Source organism: Conger conger, chromosome 18 (assembly GCF_963514075.1).
Source record: "Conger conger chromosome 18, fConCon1.1, whole genome shotgun sequence".
Lineage (NCBI taxonomy): Eukaryota > Metazoa > Chordata > Actinopteri > Anguilliformes > Congridae > Conger > Conger conger.
In genome coordinates, this window is record NC_083777.1 from 16,488,162 (window position 1) to 16,510,528 (window position 22,367).

General features: G+C 47.0%; 2 protein-coding genes across 3 annotated transcripts; both read left to right on the forward strand.

The window, feature by feature from the left end:
* The first annotated feature begins 1,022 nt into the window (after positions 1-1,022).
* On the forward strand, positions 1,023-6,073 carry mxtx1 (mix-type homeobox gene 1). Its single transcript, XM_061228726.1, has 5 exons — positions 1,023-1,090; positions 1,525-1,706; positions 2,021-2,775; positions 4,885-4,985; positions 6,063-6,073. The coding sequence occupies exons 1-5, from the start codon at positions 1,069-1,071 to the stop codon at positions 6,071-6,073; spliced, it is 1,071 nt and encodes a 356-aa protein (XP_061084710.1). The 5' UTR covers positions 1,023-1,068.
* Positions 6,074-7,574: 1,501 nt separating this feature from the next.
* On the forward strand, positions 7,575-21,628 carry tspan14 (tetraspanin 14). Of its 2 annotated transcripts, none has more exons than XM_061228853.1 (9): positions 7,575-7,664; positions 11,313-11,402; positions 13,898-13,948; positions 15,471-15,617; positions 18,993-19,163; positions 19,950-20,075; positions 20,712-20,759; positions 20,905-21,018; positions 21,230-21,628. In XM_061228853.1, the coding sequence occupies exons 2-9, from the start codon at positions 11,322-11,324 to the stop codon at positions 21,296-21,298; spliced, it is 807 nt and encodes a 268-aa protein (XP_061084837.1). In that variant the 5' UTR covers positions 7,575-7,664; positions 11,313-11,321; the 3' UTR covers positions 21,299-21,628. The 2 variants fall into 2 exon arrangements, with proteins under 2 accessions (XP_061084837.1, XP_061084838.1); XM_061228854.1 differs by lacking the exon at positions 7,575-7,664 and adding an exon at positions 7,706-7,958.
* Positions 21,629-22,367: the final 739 nt, after the last annotated feature.

A 22,367-nucleotide genomic window follows, 5' to 3' on the forward strand; every position in this document is an offset into this window, starting at 1 on the left:
GTAACTTACACTGATTAGTGGGCAGCATTTTACACATGGCTATTTAAGTTGAGTTAATAATCGTAAGGCTTTTGTTTTATTGATTAAAATGCTTCAGGGTACTTGTTTACAGAGTAATTATAATGAAATGCTTTTTTGCATGACATATAATTCTTCTCAGAAGTGTGAATCCTTGTAACAGGCATGGATAGGTTTCTTTCTTCATGTGCACTCTAGTTTAAGCCTTTTATTTTTTGTGTGCAAACCTTTGTATGTAATATATTTAAATACAATAGTTTGTCCAAAAAACTCTCAGATGAACAAAATCCACATTTGTTGTGAATACACATTTACCTATTGAAATACTATTGTAAAATAATTATTCAGTTTTAAATTATTTCCATTTGTCATAATTTTCATCTATACAGTGTTTTCTTTATTTTTAAACCAACAAGACAGGTTTCTAATTAACTACATATAATGATTCAGAACATCCACAGCATATGTCAAATACGCCAAAGCTGAATAAACAACATGAACATATGTAAAAATATGTAAATTGCATACTCAGTGACTCACAAAAGCAATAAACAATCTGGTTGTTTGTCAAATGTGTTAAATTGCTAATTCATACAATGTAAAACTTGTCCATTCATTGAGAAGGGGCCTGTTTGTTTTGGCATCTGTAAAAGTGAGTTTTTTTCTGCATAGTTGGAATAATTGTGTTTTGCTTGCTTTAAATAATTTGAATATCCTTATCTTTGGAACATTTTGTTACCTGTGTCACCAGGTGATGTGTCTGTTCTGAAGGAGGCAGTTGGGGGGAGGGGTGGTTGCATTGATGGTGGGTAGATTGGCAGATTTGTGATCAGGCCAAGTGTGATCTTCCCCTCTGACCTTCAAAGAGACCCCCACCCCCACTCCATCAGCACCCCTATGAAGGGCACAGCACCCAATAAGCACTTAGCTAAGCTGAGGAGGGCCTGTATAAAAAGAGGTGCTTCCACACTGAGAGAACACAACTGTGTCTGCACTCCTAGAGAACTGTACTGCTCTCAACTACTCCAAGACAACCTAACAGACAACATCATGTGGATGGACACTTGCAGTGGTAAGGAATAATCCATGCAGAAAAGGAATGGCATCACCTCAGCCTCCTCATGACTGTGGAATATGGCTCCGTGGAAGCATCTCAGGATTCAGCATTATGGCTTCATATCCCTCTAGTCCCACTCAGTGGTGTCAACTAAAACCTTGTTGGCAAAAGTTCCTGTGTATTAATATTGTGCATCACTCAAAATGTGCATATGTGCTTCATGAATTATTTAAAACATTCTAATGAATCTGTGAGCATTAATAAATGCTCTTCATGACTTGCTTCTTGACAAGCAAAAAATATTTCTATTGCTATAAAGAAATTTTGACTGCAGTCTGCAGTAGCAATGGAAAGCTTATATACTTGTATGCATTCATGCCGATCGATCTCTAATTTTGCAGTGTGGGCTGTGGTCTAATGTGGCTTGCATCCCATTTTCTTTGATACAGAAATTGTGAGACAGCCAACCGCCGATGCCCGGTCCAGAAATGCCAACCGGCGGAAGAGGACTAGCTTCTCCAAGGAGCACGTGGAACTGCTGAAGGCTACATTTGAGACAGACCCATACCCGGGCATCAGCCTCCGGGAGAACCTGTCCCAGACAACCGGGCTGCCAGAGTCCCGCATTCAGGTGAGTGTGTGCAAGTCCCGGAGAACCCAGGAAATGTGTGGCACCTGATAGTCTGTCGGGTTCTGTTTACAGAGTTATCACAAGGCAATGTGTGCTCTTCTGTTTTTTGGGAGATTAGATACAGACAACATGATGGCAAATGGCTTCTGCAAGGCTGAGAGATTAGCCAGAGGGCCCAGACTGTATTCTGCATAGCCACTGTGAATCACTTGAAAAATGATTAACCTGTCATTTGATAGCGTTATCATTCCCATAAAAGAGTGACTATATGCAGCTGGAGGTCTAATGTTTCTTTATTTGCTTGCTTCTTCCAGGTATGGTTCCAGAACAGGAGGGCCAGGACTCTGAAGAACAAAGCTGGCAAAAAGCTGTCCTGGAGGGGGGAGTCAGAGAGCCCCCAGCTCAGCCCCTACGGCCCTCACCAAACCACCCCTCCGCCCCCATACCACCGCACCTCAGGGGCCAGGGGCTCCCAGCCAGGCCCGTACCTGGCTCAGGTGAAGGAGGAGGCAGAGGACAGCTGCTTCTATGGTCAGTTCCTGCCCCTTTCTGCCAATGGAGAGTCTGAGTGGTTGGCAGGAGATGCCGGTCGCTGGAACACCCCCTATGGCCCACGCCATAGCAGGCTCCCAGGCACCAGCTCTAGCCCCCCTCTGCCAAGCCCAGCGCCCCACCAGCAAGTGCCAGGCTGGGGCACAGTGGACCACAGCTCCCCAGACTCCCTGTGGAGCCCCTCACCTTTGGATGCCAGCGACCCCAGGCTCCGACAGGCCTTCCTGTTCCCCCAGCCCCTCAACCTGAGTGATACCCCCGGCTTCTACCCCACCTCCTACCCCTCCTTGCCTGGGGATCCCTCCTCGCCAGACTCCGGCTGCTGGGAGCTGGGGCAGGAGAGCACGCCCCCTGCTGGCCCGTCCCAGTATAGCGGAGGCTGGGGGGGACCTGTCCCCAAGCATCACATGGACACATGGATCCCAGGACTACCCACCCACCTGGACGCCCCACTCCCAGTGCTGCCGGTGCAGTCGCTGCAGGAGATCCTGGGGGATCTGGAGTCGGAGTCAGAGTGGTGGGGAGCCAGCAGTGGAGCAGCCCTCCAGGCTGAGGATAAGCTTATTTACTGCTGAAGGCCGACAGGCCTGAGTGAAATGGCCGCCTTGTGCTAAGGTTCTTCACACCAAGCTTCTCTAAGACTCTATTTCAGAAACAAGATACGTTTCTGCTTTATACATCCTCGGTGATGTTGTGACACATGGATTATTGTGGATTATTCAACATTAATATTGTATTTTAGAAAATAGTTGTAATGACAATTTGAACATGTTTCCCTTTGGAAGTTTTTAAACCAGATAATGAGTAAATAGCCACTGCATCACATGCTATTGGGAATGTGGGACTAAAGCAGTGGTTAGGGTCCTAGTCTATCTTATATTATTCCCTGGAGTGTATATTTATATATTGTTATTTATATTTTCCCACTGATGTGGACATCAGGGGATTTTTTAAAATAGTATTTTTGCACTTGTATTTCAATAAACCTAAGCTTAATTATTTAAAATGCAGGAACTGGACATGACTGTGATACGTTTGTAAACATCCATGCTTGTTCTTTACTCAAATAAATATGCATACTGTATATTAGCACTGTCTGACAGTACTTATGATTCTTTCACCACCAAATGACACTTTTACTGGTATATAAGTCAGAATGCCGTTTCACTGGCCCCTACTTCTCCGATAGTGATCACTTCCTCCTAGTGAATTCTCAGTAAAGATAAAGAGCAGGAAAATATGTCTATCATTTCCCTCCACACATAAAAAAAGCACTTCCTGAATGTGTTCATTGCTCTATACATTGTAAGGGTTGCTTTATAGCTGTTTTGCTGACATCATCATATGGGCCAACTAGGCAACATTGTTCTCTTTGAGAAAATACATGTTCAGTTCCAGCTGATTGATTTATGTGTAAAGTTCTGTATATTTTAACATTATTTAGCTCACTAAAATCACAAAAAATAAGTTAACTTGGCTTTTAGTTAATTATTTAGCTGACACTTTCATACAAAGCAATTTACAGTTGATGAGACTAAGTAGGGGCCAATCCCCCCTGGAACAACGTGGGGTTAAGGGCCTTGCTGAAGGACCCAACTGCACTGATCTTTATTGTGGCTACATTGGGACTTGAACTGCCAGTCTTCCAGGTCTCAGTCAAGCACCCTAGCCAATAGGCTATCGGTTTCCCAAACATTACAACCCCTGCATTGTGGGGAAAATTGTCATGGCTGTATTTCAGAGAATCCTGCGCTTGAACTAAAATTGCTTTGGAATATATAGAGGATGCAGGAACATCCTGATAAGCTAATGACCTTTCCGCTGTATTAGCCAGAAACCTGTGAATAAACCAGACAAGGAAGCCAGTCCAGTGCATTTTCGATCTTAGTAGCTTATCTGGAAATTGATTTGCATCCTTATCCAACCTTATCAGGGAGGGTCCTCACCAGGAGGGAAATTGAACCCGTAGCCCACCTGCAGCTTTCTTTGCCCTTCCACTTTTTCACTCGAGATGAGTCAGGGCTTTTGAAGTGATTGCGGCCGCACACTAAATCTAGAGAGACGGAGGACTCACAGTCTACACAGTTCATTTGCTTCTGGCGTTTATTTACAGAAGTCTAATTAGATTGATTAAGTCAGAGAAACAAGGCGCAAAATAGTCCTAACATATGACAATGCTTTTGTTCTCTGAGAGCAAAGCAAAAGCTATATCTTATGAGCCAGCTGTCTCCTCTCTCTTTTCAAATAGCTGGAGATTTTTGATTTTCATTAGACGGTATCTTTGAAAGACCCTCAGGGACAGAGAGAAGGAGACACAGAAGAAAGGGAGACGGAGCATATGCAGATGTTCTGCCCGGAAAGATGATCCCACAGTCCCCTGGGTGAGGAGGAGGTTCATGGTGTTGGACAGAGGAGTGTGTCAGGCATAGGAGGTTAATCGGAGTCATGGCATTGTACTGCTATTGTACTACAATAGCAACAGTACTGCCCCCCTGTACTGGGGTAGCCCAGGGTTCTAGGTCAGGGATGGTGTAGAAACATGATTGCTACCTTCAGTGATGGCCAGCAGCCCCACAGGGTGGTGCAGAGTTATCCATAGTGACTTTGTTTTGGTGTCTCCCTTCAGCCGTAACACTCTGCTGGGGCGGCTGCTGAGTGAGAATAAACCTGTGCTGGTGGCACTCTCACTGGACAAGAGGCCTGCAGACCCCCCGGGCCCCCAGATGGGTGAGTCAGCTGTGTGTGTGTGTGTGTGTGTGTGAGAGAGAGAGAGAGAGAGAGAGAGGGGGAGATGAAAAGGGAAAATAGTCTATACCATTTCTGAGAGGTGAGAGAAATCCAAAGCAGGCACATCCAGCACTAAATATAGCCAGATACAGGAGCCACAACACCCCGGGTTCTCCTGTAAGAGTTCACAGCTTCCCCTGCCTCCAGACCAGGATGCACTCTGGGTCCTGCTGAGACACCAGAGCCGGCAGCATGATCACTCCCTGCCACACAATTACAGTTTGGGAACATCCTGCAGACCTCTGAGAAAATTTCTTTTTTTTCAGTTAATATGTTTTTGAGAAAGGGAAGTGTGTGTGTGCATGTGTGTGTGTCTTTTAGCTTTCCTTAAATATGCATTTACCCTGATATTTCTTGCATTGCAATATTTTCATTTCACTGTGGCGAGTGGGAGGGGAGGGCTAGTTTAATGTTTTTATTATTACGCTGCACTGATATTTACATTCATGATGCTTTAAAACTGAGGGGGTACAGCAGGCCACCCATAACCAACCAGCTGTGCATCGCCCCCAGGATCACATCGAGTTTGACCAATCCATGACCACCATCATTTGTTATAAACACTCATTCATTTCTTTATTTGGGAATTGAAACAATGAGAAGTAAGCTATTAGACAGTGAGAAATACTTCAGCCTATTTATTAACTATGATACTATCTATCTGATTGTGGTTAATGGATGAACAGTCTTGCTAAATGTTTAACTTCATTACCTTTGTGAAATTAGCTTTCATTGGAGACTAATGTTATGCAGAAAGTTACACAAACATTGAATGGTGAACCAAGGAGGCTGACACTGCATTCGCTTTCTATTATCTTCAGCATATTTGCTAGTAACAGTAAGGCAAGATTGTATGTGTGTGTGTGCGCATGTATGGTGTGTGTGTGTGTGTGTGTGTGTGTGTGTGTGTGTAGGTCCGTTATTCGCCACTGACACCCCTCACTTCCACTCTCAAATAAGTATTCAGCCAATGTCTAGTGCGACCTCGGCATTGTCTTACCTGATTTTGTCCACCAGGTGGCGACTAGGCAGCAGGGCTACACCACTTGCTCTTGCTTTTGACTGTCTGCCCTGATACACTCTACAGTTCTAACATAACATATTTTACACCTGTGTTACAAAAGTCCCATAATATTTCCTCCAATTTTATGTTGAATAAGAGACCACAAAAATAATTGTAATTGTTTCTCTTAAACTGTTATCACCTTGTTCCATTTTAACATGGGAAAAACCGCCTTCGAATTACCATAGTCAAAACATTGTATGGTACACTTTGGACCCTAGTACACTAATGATGTAAAACAAAAAAGCACATTTAGTAAAAGCCAATATAACATTCAGCAGGGTTTAATGAACCCACCACAAATGAGCATCTGTCTGTGTGGGTTCTTATTGTAAGTGCAATTAATTGTACAGGCCTGATTAAGTTCACACATCTCACAGCATACTGACATCTGTCTGCAATTAAAAGGCACACAAAGGCTGAGAAAACTGTGGTCATCTGCCAGATTTTATTGAAGGGGGGGGGGGGGGGGGGGGGGTCAAATGTCCTCTTCTCCTTGTGATTGCACCGCCAAAATCAACTGTGTGCCAGGTGAGGATGGAATGGATCATGGTTTTGAATACACTGGTAAAGAAAAAGGATCCCAGGTTTGAGTCCCGGCCAGCCTGAATGCTCTGTGCGTGGAGCTCCAGCCAGCCTGAATGCTCTGTGCGTGGAGCTCCAGCCAGCCTGAATGCTCTGTGCGTGGAGCTCCAGCCAGCCTGAATGCTCTGTGCGTGGAGCTCCAGCCAGCCTGAATGCTCTGTGCGTGGAGCTCCAGCCAGCCTGAATGCTCTGTGCGTGGAGCTCCAGCCAGCCTGAATGCTCTGTGCGTGGAGCTTCAGCCAGCCTGAATGCTCTGTGCTCGGAGCTTCAGTGTTTCCCCCTGTGTTCGTGTGGGTTTCTCTGGGTTTCTCCCACAGTCTATACATGTGTAGGCTGGTAGACTTGGAGATGTACAATTGGCCATACATGTGAGTGTATGAATGCGTGTGTGCATGTTCACTTTGCATGGACCGGCACCCTTCCAGGGGTTGTTCCTACATTGTGCCCAATGCGTACTGGGATAGGCCCCAGCCCCCCATGACTCTGAATTGGACAGGTGAGCGTACATAGATAATACATGGATGGATGGTAAAGAGAAAGGAAATGTAATTTCACAAAAATTAAAACATTAATTTAGTCAACGCCTAGTCTTAATCTGTGTCTACGAAACTCGGCCAATAAGTTTCTATGTTCTTAGCATTTTATTTTCTATGGCTTGAATTAAAAAAAAAAAAGTCTTTATTTGAAAATGACAATAGAGAGTAAAATACTATTTATACACTTTAGAATTTCAATATGTAATTTGAACAGAGGCCATTTATAGTACAGCTTAATATTCAGCTCAATTGCGTAATTACAATGACCCAAACACTACAATTTTCTTCTCTAGTGGGGTTGTAAAACGTGGTATAGCTCATATTACCCGCTTTACGGTAACTGGGTGCGTCTCGCGCAGTAGCGTCACTACGACAGCGAAACTCTCCGAAGACTTTTCAAACTCTCGTGGAAAGGCCGAGTGATTGAACAAAGCAGTGAGTATCGAGTCTTGCCATTTTTCATAAACTAGAAAAACAAAGCTAGGGCATATGTATGTATCGTAAAGGTGTGGGGAAACGAAAGGTTTTCAGTCTCCTACCAGGTTCTTTGCTTCGTAGTGGAGTTTGCTAGCTAACGAACTTAATTAGCCTGAGAACGTGTAGCTAGTTAGCTGGGCCAAGATGGAAGAGTATCAGTCTGTACTTTAGATAACATTCGCTATCAGCTAACGTTAGCCACTTTGAATCAACTAAGTCTACCGCCAACTTAGCAGACATTGTCCTCGGAAGGTAAACAGTCACTTCTTTTGCTAAAACCCACAACGAGTCAGCCGAAAAATAGGCGAACTTACCCATTAGCTTATCTATCTGGCGCTACATTTCCATATAATTTAATTTAGTTTAGCTGACTCTTGGTAATTAGCTAGCTAGCTAGCTGTTTGTTTACAACTTGGCTGCCACCTAACGTTGAGCTAATTCGCTAATTTTCATAATTTTGTTAAGGGAAGTCTGCTGTCAGTTTATGCGACTAAAGTTCTAAGTAAGTTCACTGTGTTCAGTTAACACAAAGCTACGTCAGTGTATTTATTTTATGGTTACCGGTGGCTTACGTTACTAACGACAAATTACTCATGATCGGGTTGTTCCATTACATTGTTGCATTTAACTGCAGCTCGGGATAGGACGGGTTGTTGTGGTGTATGTGTGATGACCGATTCTTTCCGCGCAGTGGTATTGAGGTGCATCTTATTTCAGACTTCGTCTGAGTCACTTTGACAGCACCCTGCGATGAGCAGATTAGACCGACCGCAAGATTTTAAAGGCCTCTTACAGACTCTTCACTGCAGTTAATTGTACTGTGTTATGCATGGTATTTGTGCACGTTGTTGCATCCAAGTTTCTTTAAGGAATAGTTGAACTGAGACACACCACGTACTGATTGTGCCATTAAGATGCCTGGTAGTAACTTACTCATATTCTGAAATAATTTTGCATAAAAAATAAAATAAAAGGATTTCTTTGAATTGATCATTCTTAACCGATCTGCTTTTGTATAAGCCAATGTCTCATACATCTATTTATTTCTTAGGGATAATGTGCAGTTAAAAGAACTCATAGCAGCCATGTGGTTCATTGCTTATAAGTCATAGCAAGACTTTATGAAGTTAAATGTTGTGCTCAAAGTCAAGTTAATCAACTGTAATACAATGCACAATGTCTTTTTCCTTGTTTACTTTCCAAGCGAAAGATCTTAATTGGGTTTGATTGAGCCATCATTGGAATGGTTTTCACGGCACCTGACAGCTGTCTGCTCTGAACCATCGAAGAAAAGCATGTATTGTCAATGGTGTGTTTGTGCAGAAAATCACAATTTCAAATTTACATGTTGGCTTGACTTGGCTTGGCTTGTTTGTTTGTTTATTTATTTATTTATTTTGACTGGCATTTAGATACAAGGAAGCTGCATTAAATGAAATATACACACAACCAAGAGGTCATTTTACTGTCATATGTGTACTGCCCAACCTTATAAGATGAGGCCCTGAAAAAAAAAAAAGGACAAAATACATCCTATGACCTAACTGGGAAAAACTCCACTAATGTACATTGCTATACATTCTCTTGGGGGACATTATCTTTGCAGTTTCAAATCCATTATATATTCACTGGTACTAGTTCTCATCAGTCAAACATGGTGGTGTGTCTGCAGATAAAAAAAAAAAAAAAAAAAAAAAAAAGAAAGAAGTTATCTTAAAAGACTGTACGCAGCCATTTTTGTGTTTCCCTTGCCTCCAGCTCCCATAGGGCTTTGCAGAGTATTTGTCTTTGATGTCTGTGACACATTGGAGAAAAGCTGGATGGGAATGGTATTACAGTGCCAAATTGGTAGACTGCTTTTGCGGAGCTTGACAGAATTGGGGAAAAAAAACACGTGAAAAGAGCCAAGCTGTTGGCAAGTAACAGACATCCTTGACAACATCCGCATCTAATAGGGTGAATTTTCCCTTTTTACGTACCGTTTGAGTTTCATTAATTATTCTGGGCTTAGATGTTGAGTGGCTGCTTTGGCTCTGCCTTCAGTGCACTGATGGCTCACATGTGTTTTTGTCTTGATAAGCGGGTTGTATTGGTTTTTTCCCCCCCCTCTGTCATGGTTTTCACCAGGCTTGACATTTAACAGCAGTCAAGAGTGCTCGTGCTTATCACAGCGGGTCACGAGTGCTCAGTAATCCGGCAAATGACAAAACATCGGACTCGGTGTCCAAAATACTTCATTTTCCCTCTTGAATGTATGCGCACGTGGCGGCGCGATGCTTGTTTATGAAAATGACTTTCTTACGTACTTCGGGCAGGACTGCCCGACGCCCAACCGCCCGGCTGCCTCTAAGCAAACCAGCCCTCCGTGGAATCTGCATGCCTTCGCTGGTTCACGACCGAGAGTACCGCTTGGGAGAAATTGGAGCTCAGGGCTGTAAATTATTGGTTTGGGAGTTTTGCGCCATTAGTTGATGTCACGGCTCTTGCTCACCGCGAGTCAGCGATGAGAGGCCTCCCTGAACCACAGTGCTTCACCCGGCTCTGGACGCGTCAGCGACGTCTCCGCTAGGGGTGCGAACGCTTAAATGCTTAAACACAGCCCTGTCTGTAACAAAGTTCTGTCGCAGATTGGGCATGTTTCATGAAAATCGAGTCTTGTCAGGCAGAATCCATTGGGAAGAGGGATGAAAACACCAAGAATTATCATTTTTAGCTGATGCATTTCAAAAGAATCACACGCGATTGACCGGCATGCCTGGACGCGGCCTACTCGGCTTTAACTACGGACTGATGTCAGCGTAAATGTTAATCCTTAATTTGGCAATTTGGCTATTATCTGATTTACAATGTTGACATTTGAATGAAACCATTTTAAGATGGCCCAAAATGAAGTTTGAAGATGCAATGAAATTTTTGTCAGTAGGCTACTTCTTTTCCATAAATGGGAGGGTGGTCATAAGCAGTATAGGTTACACAGTTAACCGTTTTCAAAATGGGATGGTAACCATTTACAAAAATCCCTAGTCTCCACTGTCATTGGATTTCCCATCTTGGACAGAAATTGTGCAGAGTCTTAAGTGGAAGCATCCACTATATTCCGGAGGCACCTTTTTGACACATCTTGACTGTTACAACTGAGACTGTGCTGTGTTACCTTTGACCCTTTGTGTGGTCTCCTCTTTACCACAAGTTCAGGGCTATCAGGGCAAAAAAAACAAACAAACCCATGATTACCTAATTTCAGTGAACTTGCCTATGTTCTTCTGCAAATATTTTGCTTTGGCCTAGTTGCCCCAGATAGAATCTGAGGGCTCACATCCAGCTAAATGAATGTGTTCTGTGTGTACATTTCATCACTTCATGTCCCTGCTGGGCTGCAGTTTCATATTTGTGTCAGACAGACAGTTATATTTCGTGGATGCACACTTCCAACAGATTGTGCAACACAGCTACCAGCACGCACTCACAGGGAGAAGCTTGTCCTCAGCTAGCAATGTGGAGATGAGGAAGAACGGAAAGGCTGAATAAAAACTAAACTCTCCTCCTTTTCTTCCTCTTCCTCCCATACCACCCCCCCCCCCCCCCCCCCGCTGGCTGTCCCTGCAGGGAGGAACGATGCACTATTACCGGTATGAGGCTGCAGAGGTCAGCTGCTGTTTTAAGTACCTGATGTTCAGCTACAACATCATCTTCTGGGTGAGTAGTCGGGAACGGGAAGGGAGGATTGAGCGCTTTTCCTGGGGAGAAATAATAACCCGTACGGCCACACGTTATCTTCCGTTTCCGCCCGTTTTCACATCGCACGCTGTCTGTCAGCCATCTGAAAATGCTTTTCATGCTCTTCTTGGCATGTGGGAAGTGGAAAATGTGTACACACCCAAACTGAGTTCAGTTAGTCTCTCGGTAAAGAAGTGTTTGACTCAGAAGTGTTTTTTTGCAAGCTCAGTTCCCTAAAAATTATATTACACTCCCACCAATTGCTGTCATTGCTAACGCCCCATTGAACATATTACATTGTTTTCTCAAAATGTTAAACTGGGTGTTTACAGTGTCGGAGACAGGCGTTGGATTAGCAGTGTAATATTTCAAGTGTGCCATATGTGGAGGACAGAGACCAGACATTGGCTGATAGTGTGCTGGCCCTGCCAGTGGATCGTAGGCTCTTAAAATGGTGGCTGGTGTAGGTAAGGAGCTGGACCGATCACCATGCCGAAGTGCGGTTCTCATCATGTGTTTATAATGGCCATGGCTGTCAGGTTGTGCATCTGGATCAGCGCTGTGTCAGGAGGCTGGGTCCGTGAGAGCTGGGGCAGGAGTCGGGCCAACGCTGGAGCTAAACTGTGCTAACCAGAGTCATATGGCAGCAGTGTTTGCTGTGTTTGCTATTGAGTGTTATGGAATGTGGATTGTCTTCTATGAACCCTGGTGAAAATCAGCCCCCTGGCATGGAAAGAACACTGTCAGGACAGCTGCAATGCTGCTGCAAAATATGTATAGTCAGTGAGCACTTTATTAGGCATTTATTAGATTTTTTTGACTGAAGTCTTACGCTGCCAATCCACTGAGAGGTTTAAGCAAATGTGTGTTCAGAGATACCGATGTGGTAATGTGCGGTTACTTGTGTTACTGTCACCTTCCTGTCAGTCTGGCCCTTTTCCTGTGACCTCGTTAAGAATGCATTCCTGCCCACAGAACTGCTGCTCTCTGGATGTTTCTTTTTCACACCATTCTCTGCAAACACTAGAAACTGTTTGCAAGGAAATCTCAGGAGATCGGCAGTTTCTGAGATACTCCGTGCACCCTGTCTTGCACCAACAGTCGTGCTGATTGTTGACATTAACTGAAGCTCCGGACCAGTATCTGCATGATTTTGTGCATTGCACTGCTGCCACGTAATTAGCTGATTAGATAATAGCATGGATAAGTAGGTGCCCAGTGAGTGCATATGTGCACACACACACACACACACACACACACACACACACACATACACATCCACATAGACACCCAGGCATTTGTCAAATGCTCTTATCCATAGCCATTCACATTTTTTCCCCTTCTTTTAAACAAAGAGCCCATTTGTCCCGCTGGATATTTACTGATGGAATTCAGGTTACTGGAGGAATTCCCATTTGCTCAACGGTACTGTGGCTGTGCCTGGCCCGCAAGTCAAACCTGCGGCCTCCCGTGTAATAAGTCCAGGTCCCTTACCCTCGTGACTACAGGCACGCACACACACACCCCATATCACTGAACAAACACGCAGAGTCGAGCCCAGCTGCTGAGAGTTCCTGCTGGGCGGACCCCCTCCGCATACAGGAAGGCGCAGTTCTCGGTTTCTGCTCTTCGGCCCCGTCCGTTCCCGCGCTCCGAGCGCCCTGCGACCCGGGGGCCCCCCGGGTTTATTCCGAGGCCTCTGTACGGGCAGACGGAAACGCAGAGGGTGCGAGGTGTCGGCTGCGGGCGTCCCTTTCCTGCCGGCGTCCCGTCAGCGCCCCGTCAGCATCAACAGGAAATGTCGATAGCGTGGCCCCAGTCGGAGGAGGAGCGTGACATACGTGCCTGTCTACCAGCCGCACATCCTGTTTTCACAATAACAGCCATCGCCGCCCGCCTCCTGCACCTGATTTTACTGCAGGCAGAGGATCCTCTTCATCCGTTGTTGTTATTGGCAAAAAGTAAACGCGCCACCTTCCAGCCAGTTTGCAATTGTTGGGAAATTACTGGACCATTTAAGTGTAAATAATTAACATTTTGAAAATAATTCCCTAATTAAACCTCCCTGATAAATTAGTCATGAAATGTTGGCGGTTTTGTTCCGACTTTAACTCTTCCCTTGTGTTGTCTTCGGAGAGTTGGCTGCTGAGCTGCTAGTGGAAATGAAGCCATTGTCTCTAGTAGGCAGACAGATGGAGAATACGTTCACTGGCTGTAATAATATGCTCATACCTTCATTTTCCCTTTGTTTAATAAGCCCAGTTTGCATTGGTCCTCTTGGCTAGTAAGCACATATTTCATTGGTCCTGGTGGCATATTTTAGCGGTCTTCTCAGTTAACAAGCTCCAAGCTTTTTTAGTCCTCATGGATAATAAGCTGGTGTTTTATTGATAGCGTTTCATGCCTTCCAGTGTGTGCAGTTGGGTTCTCAGCCACTCACTTCTTGCTAATCTCACACTGTTCTTATCTGACAGCTGGCCGGAGCTGCTTTCATCGCTGCGGGTTTTTGGGCCTGGAGTGAGAAGGTGAGCTTATAAAAATCGCTCTTATTCTTAAACATGTTTTTTTTGATGATAGTGTGTCTGTGAGTTACACTCTGCTTCCCCCAAGTGATATCTCCGCAGCGGGGGTAAACTAGCTGCTGCGTGTGTGTGTGTGTGTGTGTGTGTGTGTGTGTGTGTGTTTGTCTGTGTGTGTGTTTTTGTGTGTGTGTGTGTGTGTGTGTGTGTGTGTGTGTTTGTTTGTGTGTGTGTGTGTGTGTTTGTGTTTGTGTATGTGTATGTGTTTGTGTGTGTGTGTGTGTGTGTGTGTGTGTGTGTGTGTGTGTGTGTGTGTGAGAGAGAGAGTACGAGAGAGAGAGAGCCTGTGTTCATATCAGATGAGTCTCAGATGGTTCCCCCATCCACGGGCTGTTGCACATTCACTTATTTATCACATTTATTTATTTTGAATTATTTAGTGGCAGGCAAGCATATTCTCAGCCAAGCGGCCAGGCCACAGGTGGCTGTTTGTGCAAATGATGCACCAGCCTGAATACTTCACCGTGCAGCCCCAACGGTCCAGCCTGCAGAGGAGCTGATAGATTGATCGGCTAGGCCTGCACATCCAACATTTCTCAACCGTACGGAGGAGTACCTCCGCATCTGTGTGTACCGTCGCATTGTTAGTAGATGTCCAACAGCGCAATGCTTCACCCGTTCTGAATAATACATGCATTTTAATGCATTATTAATAATATATTAACATGTTTTTTTTATTCCTGGCTTCGCAAGCTAAATAGCCGATCAGTGGGAGCGGGAGAGGATTTGTAGCAGTGGATTTCTTTCCCCCCCCACACCAGCAGGTCATTAGTCCCAGTGCCGCAGTGTCACGTCAGGCTGTGCGGACATGTGACCTGAAGCAGCTCGCCCATCGCTTCTCTGGGGAACGACCGCAGCTTTTCAAACGTGGCCGCCGGCCGGAGCTCTGCCCCGGCCGCTCTCCCCCCTCTCCTGAATAGCGGAGATAAAGCCCGCGTGCGATCGCTATCTCTTTCCACACTGCCGCTCTTTGGGCCGCGGCGTCTGAGAACACGTCCGAACCGTTCTGTTCTTCATCGTGGCCACTGTTCTAGTCTGGTTCCCAATCACAGGTTACCGTCTGTGCAGATCTCCCTCTACAGCCGATGGGACTAATAGGTCCGCAATATAGCTGCGTGGTTTATTCTGTTCGATTATTTCCTGAACATAGGATTGAACATACTGTAGGAGAACGTCACTGGATTCAGCTGTGTGTGTTAGGACTCCCGTTATTTAACATTTTTCCTCCATCTCTTCTGCATTTAGTTCCTTTGTAGCAAACTGGAAGGCATGTTTAAGTGGCTCTTTACCAGTCCTGGGGCCAGTTTCACAGACACAGATTAAGCTTAATCCTCCAGTAAATTAAATTTTCAATGGAGGTTCTCCGTATAAAATCCAGTTGAGTCCAGGACTAAGCTTAGTGCGTGTCTGTAGACCCGGGCCCTGATGTGGAATGTGTGTAAACGCTGTGCCCCTGTGCTCTCTGTAGGGGGTGCTGCTGGACCTGACCCAGGTGACGAGGCTGCACGGGTTCGACCCGGTGTGGCTGGTCCTGGCCGTGGGCTCGGTCACCTTCATCCTGGGCTTCGCCGGCTGCGTGGGGGCCCTGCGGGAGAACATCTGCCTGCTGAAGTTTGTGAGTCCCGCCGCCACCCTGGCGGAGCGCCGGCTGCCACGCGGCGATGCGTGCGCTCAGCGAGACCGGCCGCGCTAGCAGTGTTAGCCAGCCCTAACGGAGAATATCTGCCTGCTCGAGTTCACCAGTTCAGCGTCAGACCGCCCCCTAGTGGAGCGCCTGCAGCCGCGCGGTCACGCGTTCGCTCGGCGAGGCTACCCAGCCTAATGGAGTAATGGAGAACGCCGCAGTGAACGGAGGGCGCTGTGTTCTCACACACACACACACACACACACACACACACACACACCCCGGGGCTGTGTGTTTCAGCGGCCGTTTGTTTGAGAAACGGCGTGATGTCAGAGCGCTAAAGTGCGCCCCGCTTCCCCGCCGTTTGTTAGCGGCCTTAAGCGCGCCGCGGAGCGCGGGGGGGGGGCCGAGAGGCTGAGACCGGCCCCGGGGCCCGTTGTGTAATCACAGCCGGGGCGTGGTCCTCCGTTCTGGCTTCTGGAGAGGCGAGCGGTCGGGCTTCGCACAGAAACAGGGAAGCAGGTCCCCCGTGGTCTCCCCTCTGCTGCCGCTCCTCACAGAGTACCAGGCCTGCTTGCGCTTCATGAGAAACAGACAAAAACACGGTGATTAACTCTGATGATCGGCAGTGCGGAGCTGAGATGGAGTTGTGATGTGGTCTTTTAAGGTGCTGTGCGGGGCTGCGGTGCTTCTGAAGTGCACCCTGATTACATGAGCATTGAGGTTGCTTGCGATTGGGAAAATACAGTTGAAACGGAGATGATTGCACTCTTTATTTGCAGCACTTTAGAATAGAAATAGAGGTGCCTAGTCCCAAATAGTTCAGCAAAGCCTTATAAATTATAGTTTTGACGCAATAAATCATAAATGAAACACTTTTGGTTGGAATCACATATGAATGCGCTTTGATTAGGTGTATGAAAGAGATTGGTGCTCACGGTGTGGAATGGGAGAAGGGTTTAGGAGAAGGGTTTAGGTTATGATTAACGTGACCGTTTTGATTATTATTGTGGTTGGTAATCATTTGCACAGGACAGTACAGTAAAAGACAACATTCCTGTAAATGTTTATGACCTTGGCCAAATGTTTAAACTTTGGCTTTCCAGATGCATCCTGCTCCCAGACTGATTTCCAGCTCTCAGCCAGAGTGATTTAAACACGCTTTCTGGAGTTTTTTTTGTATTATTTCCTTTTTAACGTGTATTTTTTAGCCCAGTGTATATTTTGTGGTGCAGTGAATGCGCAGTGAAGACTATTCTCATGACCGGGTTAAAATGGCTGGTGTAGGTGTATTAGACCAGTGGGTCTTCACCTTATTGGAGGTACTGAACCCTGCAAGCTTCATCAGTGCATTCACCGAACCCTTCGTAATTGGACAAATAAAATATGATTTTATGACCCCTGCTGGACCCCTGAGACTGTCTCAACGAACCCCTGCGGTTCGATCGAACCCAGGTTAAGAACCACTGTATTAGAAGATTTGTTGACTAAAGAAAGAAATTACACTTCAACTAACTTCACAGCAGCCTGTGTAGCAGTGTTATTTTTCCCGAGGCTGTACATATTCACATATTAGTTTCTCGCATTTAAGAAATGCTCATTTTATATCGTGTCAGTACCTATTTCTTTTTGAGTTCTTAAGAACAAGCTCTTATGCGGCAATGCTGATATTGGAAACTCCACAGTTTCCCTGAGCGAGCACAGTGATCTCAGGTTGCATGCGTCATAGGAAGTACCAAAAATAAGACTATTCCTCAAAAGATTATGCTTCATCTGATTATACACACGTCCAGCCTCATAGGCGTAACGTCACTGTCCAAGCTGCGTGTGTTAGTTGAAGTGCATTTTCTTGCTTGTGGTCACAAATTCCCAAAGCATAATAGTTTCATGTTTTGTTCTTTTCATCCGTGAATGGACAGTTATTTGGCTGTTATAATACACTTTAATCGCTGAAATATTTGTTCTTACCTTTAAAAATATATTGCAGGTAAATTAAGCAGCGAATGAGCAAGCTGCCTTTGTCACACCCGAGTCGCATCCATTTGTATTACGGCGTTGGTGGCGAACCAATCGGAATGCTTATTTAATAATGTTCAGCAGCTTGCGGTGTTGAACACACATCAGGGTTTGGGCTGCGGTCAGTAAAAGGGAGCGCTGTTCATCAGGGTTTGGGCTGCGGTCAGTAAAAGGGAGCGCCCTTCATCAGGGTTTGGGCTGCGGTCAGTAAAAGGGAGCGCCCTTCATCAGGGTTTGGGCTGCGGTCAGTAAAAGGGAGCGCTGTTCATCAGGGTTTGGGCTGCGGTCAGTTAAAGGGAGCGCTGTTCATCAGGGTTTGGGCTGCGGTCAGTTAAAGGGAGCGCCGTTCATCAGGGTTTGGGCTGCGGTCAGTAAAAGGGAGCGCCCTTCATCAGGGTTTGGGCTGCGGTCAGTTAAAGGGAGCGCTGTTCATCAGGGTTTGGGCTGCGGTCAGTTAAAGGGAGCGCTGTTCATCAGGGTTTGGGCTGCGGTCAGTAAAAGGGAGCGCTGTTCATCAGGGTTTGGGCTGCGGTCAGTAAAAGGGAGCGCCGTTCATCAGGGTTTGGGCTGCGGTCAGTTAAAGGGAGCGCCCTTCATCAGGGTTTGGGCTGCGGTCAGTAAAAGGGAGCGCCCTTCATCAGGGTTTGGGCTGCGGTCAGTAAAAGGGAGCGCTGTTCATCAGGGTTTGGGCTGCGGTCAGTTAAAGGGAGCGCCCTTCATCAGGGTTTGGGCTGCGGTCAGTAAAAGGGAGCGCCCTTCATCAGGGTTTGGGCTGCGGTCAGTAAAAGGGAGCGCTGTTCATCAGGGTTTGGGCTGCGGTCAGTTAAAGGGAGCGCTGTTCATCAGGGTTTGGGCTGCGGTCAGTTAAAGGGAGCGCCGTTCATCAGGGTTTGGGCTGCGGTCAGTTAAAGGGAGCGCTGTTCATCAGGGTTTGGGCTGCGGTCAGTTAAAGGGAGCGCTGTTCATCAGGGTTTGGGCTGCGGTCAGTTAAAGGGAGCGCTGTTCATCAGGGTTTGGGCTGCGGTCAGTAAAAGGGAGCGCCCTTCATCAGGGTTTGGGCTGCGGTCAGTAAAAGGGAGCGCCCTTCATCAGGGTTTGGGCTGCGGTCAGTAAAAGGGAGCGCCCTTCATCAGGGTTTGGGCTGCGGTCAGTAAAAGGGAGCGCCCTTCATCAGGGTTTGGGCTGCGGTCAGTAAAAGGGAGCGCCCTTCATCAGGGTTTGGGCTGCGGTCAGTAAAAGGGAGCGCTGTTCATCAGGGTTTGGGCTGCGGTCAGTAAAAGGGAGCGCCCTTCATCAGGGTTTGGGCTGCGGGTCACTGCGGTCGGTAAAGTGAATCCCTCTTCATCTCAGTTCTCAGGAGTGATCGGGTTCATCTTCTTCCTGGAGCTGACGGCGGCCGTGCTGGCCTTCGTGTTCCAGGATCCCCTGAGAGAGTGGATCAAGGACTTCTTCCTCGCCAACGTCAAGGCTTACCGGGACGACATCGACCTGCAGAACCTCATAGACTCTCTGCAGAAACTGGTGAGGGACCGGACCTCATGCGCTACAGAGAGCCGTCCCAGGGCTTAGACTGATAGACCTTCAGCACTCTCAGTTCCTACTGGGCTCATACAAACTCAAGACTTAAGTCGTCTCAGTATAGACTTACAGCATTTAGGGCAAGATTCTCTTTAGCCTCATTATCCCTTTGCCTGGTTTAGAAAAAGATGTTCTCAACGGTTCGCTGTTTTCGCAAAGAAGCTGAGTCAGAGTTTCTGCTATCATGTACAGGCCAATTTATTTAATTCTGTAGAGATGTAGGCTAATGTAGAATCTGCCTTTTGTTACAAACAGAACTTGAGTTTTTTAGTGTGTATTTATTTCTGAAAGTAAAGCGCTTTCAGCTTTGCAGTGTAAAAAATATGTATGTTGTACATGTATCAATTTTAATTGTGTAATAATAATTCGTCGATAATGCATTTGAGAGCAGATGGGATTCAGGGAAACAGCTGTTTGTGTCCTCTGTATTTACCATTTTGAAAGCTTGCTAGATTGAAGGAATGCCATATGTTGCCCAATTCTAGCATTTTCTATATATTTTAAGATGGTTCCCTTAGGACGTATCACGTTATTTTTTTAGCAGCTGGTGAAAGTGTGGTACTGCACGCGGGCTTTGCGTGCTGAATGAAAATGACATGCTAATTTACACGTCTTGGGGGTGAAGGGTAATGCTGCTGTATGCGGCAGGCTTCCCCCGGCTTCCTGATGCCTGCGCGCTGATGTGAGCGGGGGGTCGTTGACCGTAACGCGACCGTCTCTGATCCACAGAACCAATGCTGCGGAGCCAAGGAGCCCAACGACTGGGACATGAACGTCTACTTCAACTGCTCCGAATTTAACCCCAGCAGGGAGCGCTGTGGAGTGCCCTTCTCCTGCTGCCTCAAGGATCCTGCGGTAGGCATTGATGAATTTTGATGACACTCTCTCTCTCTCTCTCTCTCTCTCTCTCTCTCTCTCTCTCTCTCTCTCTCTCTTTCTCTCTCTCTCTCTCTCTCTCTCTCTTTCTCTCTCTCTCTCTCTCTCTCTGTCTGTACTCTCAAAATATATATTTTCTTATCTGGTTAACACATGATTGCTGTTTTTCTGGGTAGATGACACTGTTGACTCTGAGGATGTGCCATAGGTGTGCCTGTGAGGCTGTGTTGACCCTGTCTCTCTGATGCTGTGCTGACCCTGTCTCTCTGACACTGTGCTGACCCTGTCTCCCTGACACTGTGCTGACCCTGTCTCTCTGACACTGTGCTGACCCTGTCTCTCTGACGCTGTGCTGACCCTGTCGACGCTGTGCTGACCCTGTCTCTCTGACACTGTGCTGACCCTGTCTCTCTGACACTGTGCTGACCCTGTCTCTCTGACACTGTGCTGACCCTGTCTCTCTGACACTGCTGACCCTGTCGACACTGTGCTGACCCTGTCTCTCTGACACTGCTGACCCTGTCGACACTGTGCTGACCCTGTCTCTGACACTGTGCTGACCCTGTCTCTCTGACACTGTGCTGACCCCATGCTCTTTCTGACTGCGTTTCACAGGACACGGTGGTGAACACGCAATGCGGCTATGACATCAGGCTTAACAAGGTAAAGAGTATATATCTTCATGAAAGCTGTGTGTTTGAAGCGATACATTTACCCTTCACGAAAGCTGTGTTTGGAGTGATGTATGGCGTTTCAGACTGAGGATGGAGATGCTGAATGTTGTCTGCACTCCCTCTGTCTGTCCTAGGGAGACTGGAGTGGCACTATCTACACCAAGGGCTGCATGCCGGCCTTGGAGGAGTGGCTCCCGCGCAACATCTACATCGTAGCCGGAGTCTTCATCGTCATATCCCTGCTGCAGGTACCACCTCCAGTGTGTGAAGCCAACCGTGGTCACTGTGAAACGCTCCTAACTAGTGTTGGGTATTGAAGGTACCACCTCCAGTGTGTGAAGCCAACCCTGCTCACTGTGAAGTGCTCCTAACTAGTGTTGGGTAGTTTTTTAAATGTTATTAGTAAAATCTACAGGATGTCGGTCCCTGCTCCTAACGCCTCTCTCTCCTTCCCTGCAGATGATGGGCATCTTCCTGGCGCGGACGCTGATCGGCGACATCGAGAAAGTCAAGATCAGCTATTACTGACCCCGCCCGCCCACGGGGTCAGCGTCCGCTTCGGACTCTCACCACGACCTCTGCCCTCACCGGCCGGGCCCGGTCTGGAGAGCGGAACTCAGTACCAAAATGACCTGCGCTGCCCCTCTGTGTGTGTCTGTCTCCTCTTTCTGTCTGTCTGTCAGCACGCCCCCAGCGGGACCACAGCTGGAGGGAGACCAGCGAGGGACGGGCCAAAATCGTTTACATCGCCGAATCTCTCGGAGCCAGGCCGATTTTAATTCAAGCGCCGCATTCACCTTCTAGTTTTTGTTGTTGTTTCATACATTTCTCTGGGGGGGGGGGGGGTTTATACAAAGAGAATCTTTGGGGGGGGGGAGGGTCTCCCCACCAGTGTCAGACGTGTTCTGCTGACGAACGGGAGGGGCTCAGCCCCCCCCCCCCGCACGTTCTGTTACAGGACTGGCGTCAGAGTGAAATCAGTGGTGTGGAGGACAGAGCCTTGTATTTTCCTTACAGTTCCACACACCAGGAACGCTTCCCATTGTGACCTCAGCGCGTCGATCATTCCATTCCGTCACAGGCTGAACTCTGAGCCCTGGGCTGTAACGGCCATGACATTCTTCCCGCGCCTGGTGCTTTTGTGTTTGTTTTGGACTGGGTTGGGATGTCGATGGAATGCGAGTCGGAAAGCCGGAAACGGGCAGGGCAATTTGCCCCGTCTCCACCTCCATTGCGCCCCCCCTTTTTTTTAAAAAACGATGTTTTTCTACACGTGAAACAGTCTTTCAGTACTTTTGAATTCATGGGCGGTGCCAGTACATGCTTGTGATAATGTACATGTTTCATATGGTGCGGTTTGTTTGGGGACGTAAAGGCTTGTCATAGGAAGACCAAGATTGTGAGGTCCTGTCACCAGTGCACGATCTGTGGACAAGCCGCCTCATCGATGTTCATTTCAAGCCCGTTGGAGTGTTCACAATGTCACAACGGCAGATCATATACGGTGGAGATCATACAGTCCTGGAACCTGGCAGTAACCATGGACCTGACATGAGGAGAGGGGGGGAGGGGAGGGTGCGGCCCGCTAGCTAAATGT

Excerpts from the sequence above, each read along its gene's own strand:
- tspan14 (XM_061228853.1), top strand. The coding sequence starts at position 11,322 with ATGCACTATTACCGGTATGAGGCTGCAGAGGTCAGCTGCTGTTTTAAG. Across the intron at positions 20,076-20,711 it reads GCTGCCTCAAGGATCCTGCG|GACACGGTGGTGAACACGCA; the intron begins GTAGGCATTGAT and ends TGCGTTTCACAG. Across the intron at positions 21,019-21,229 it reads TCGTCATATCCCTGCTGCAG|ATGATGGGCATCTTCCTGGC; the intron begins GTACCACCTCCA and ends CCTTCCCTGCAG.
- mxtx1 (XM_061228726.1), top strand. The coding sequence starts at position 1,069 with ATGTGGATGGACACTTGCAGTG. Across the intron at positions 1,091-1,524 it reads GTGGATGGACACTTGCAGTG|AAATTGTGAGACAGCCAACC; the intron begins GTAAGGAATAAT and ends TCTTTGATACAG. Across the intron at positions 2,776-4,884 it reads CTGGAGTCGGAGTCAGAGTG|CCGTAACACTCTGCTGGGGC; the intron begins GTGGGGAGCCAG and ends GTCTCCCTTCAG.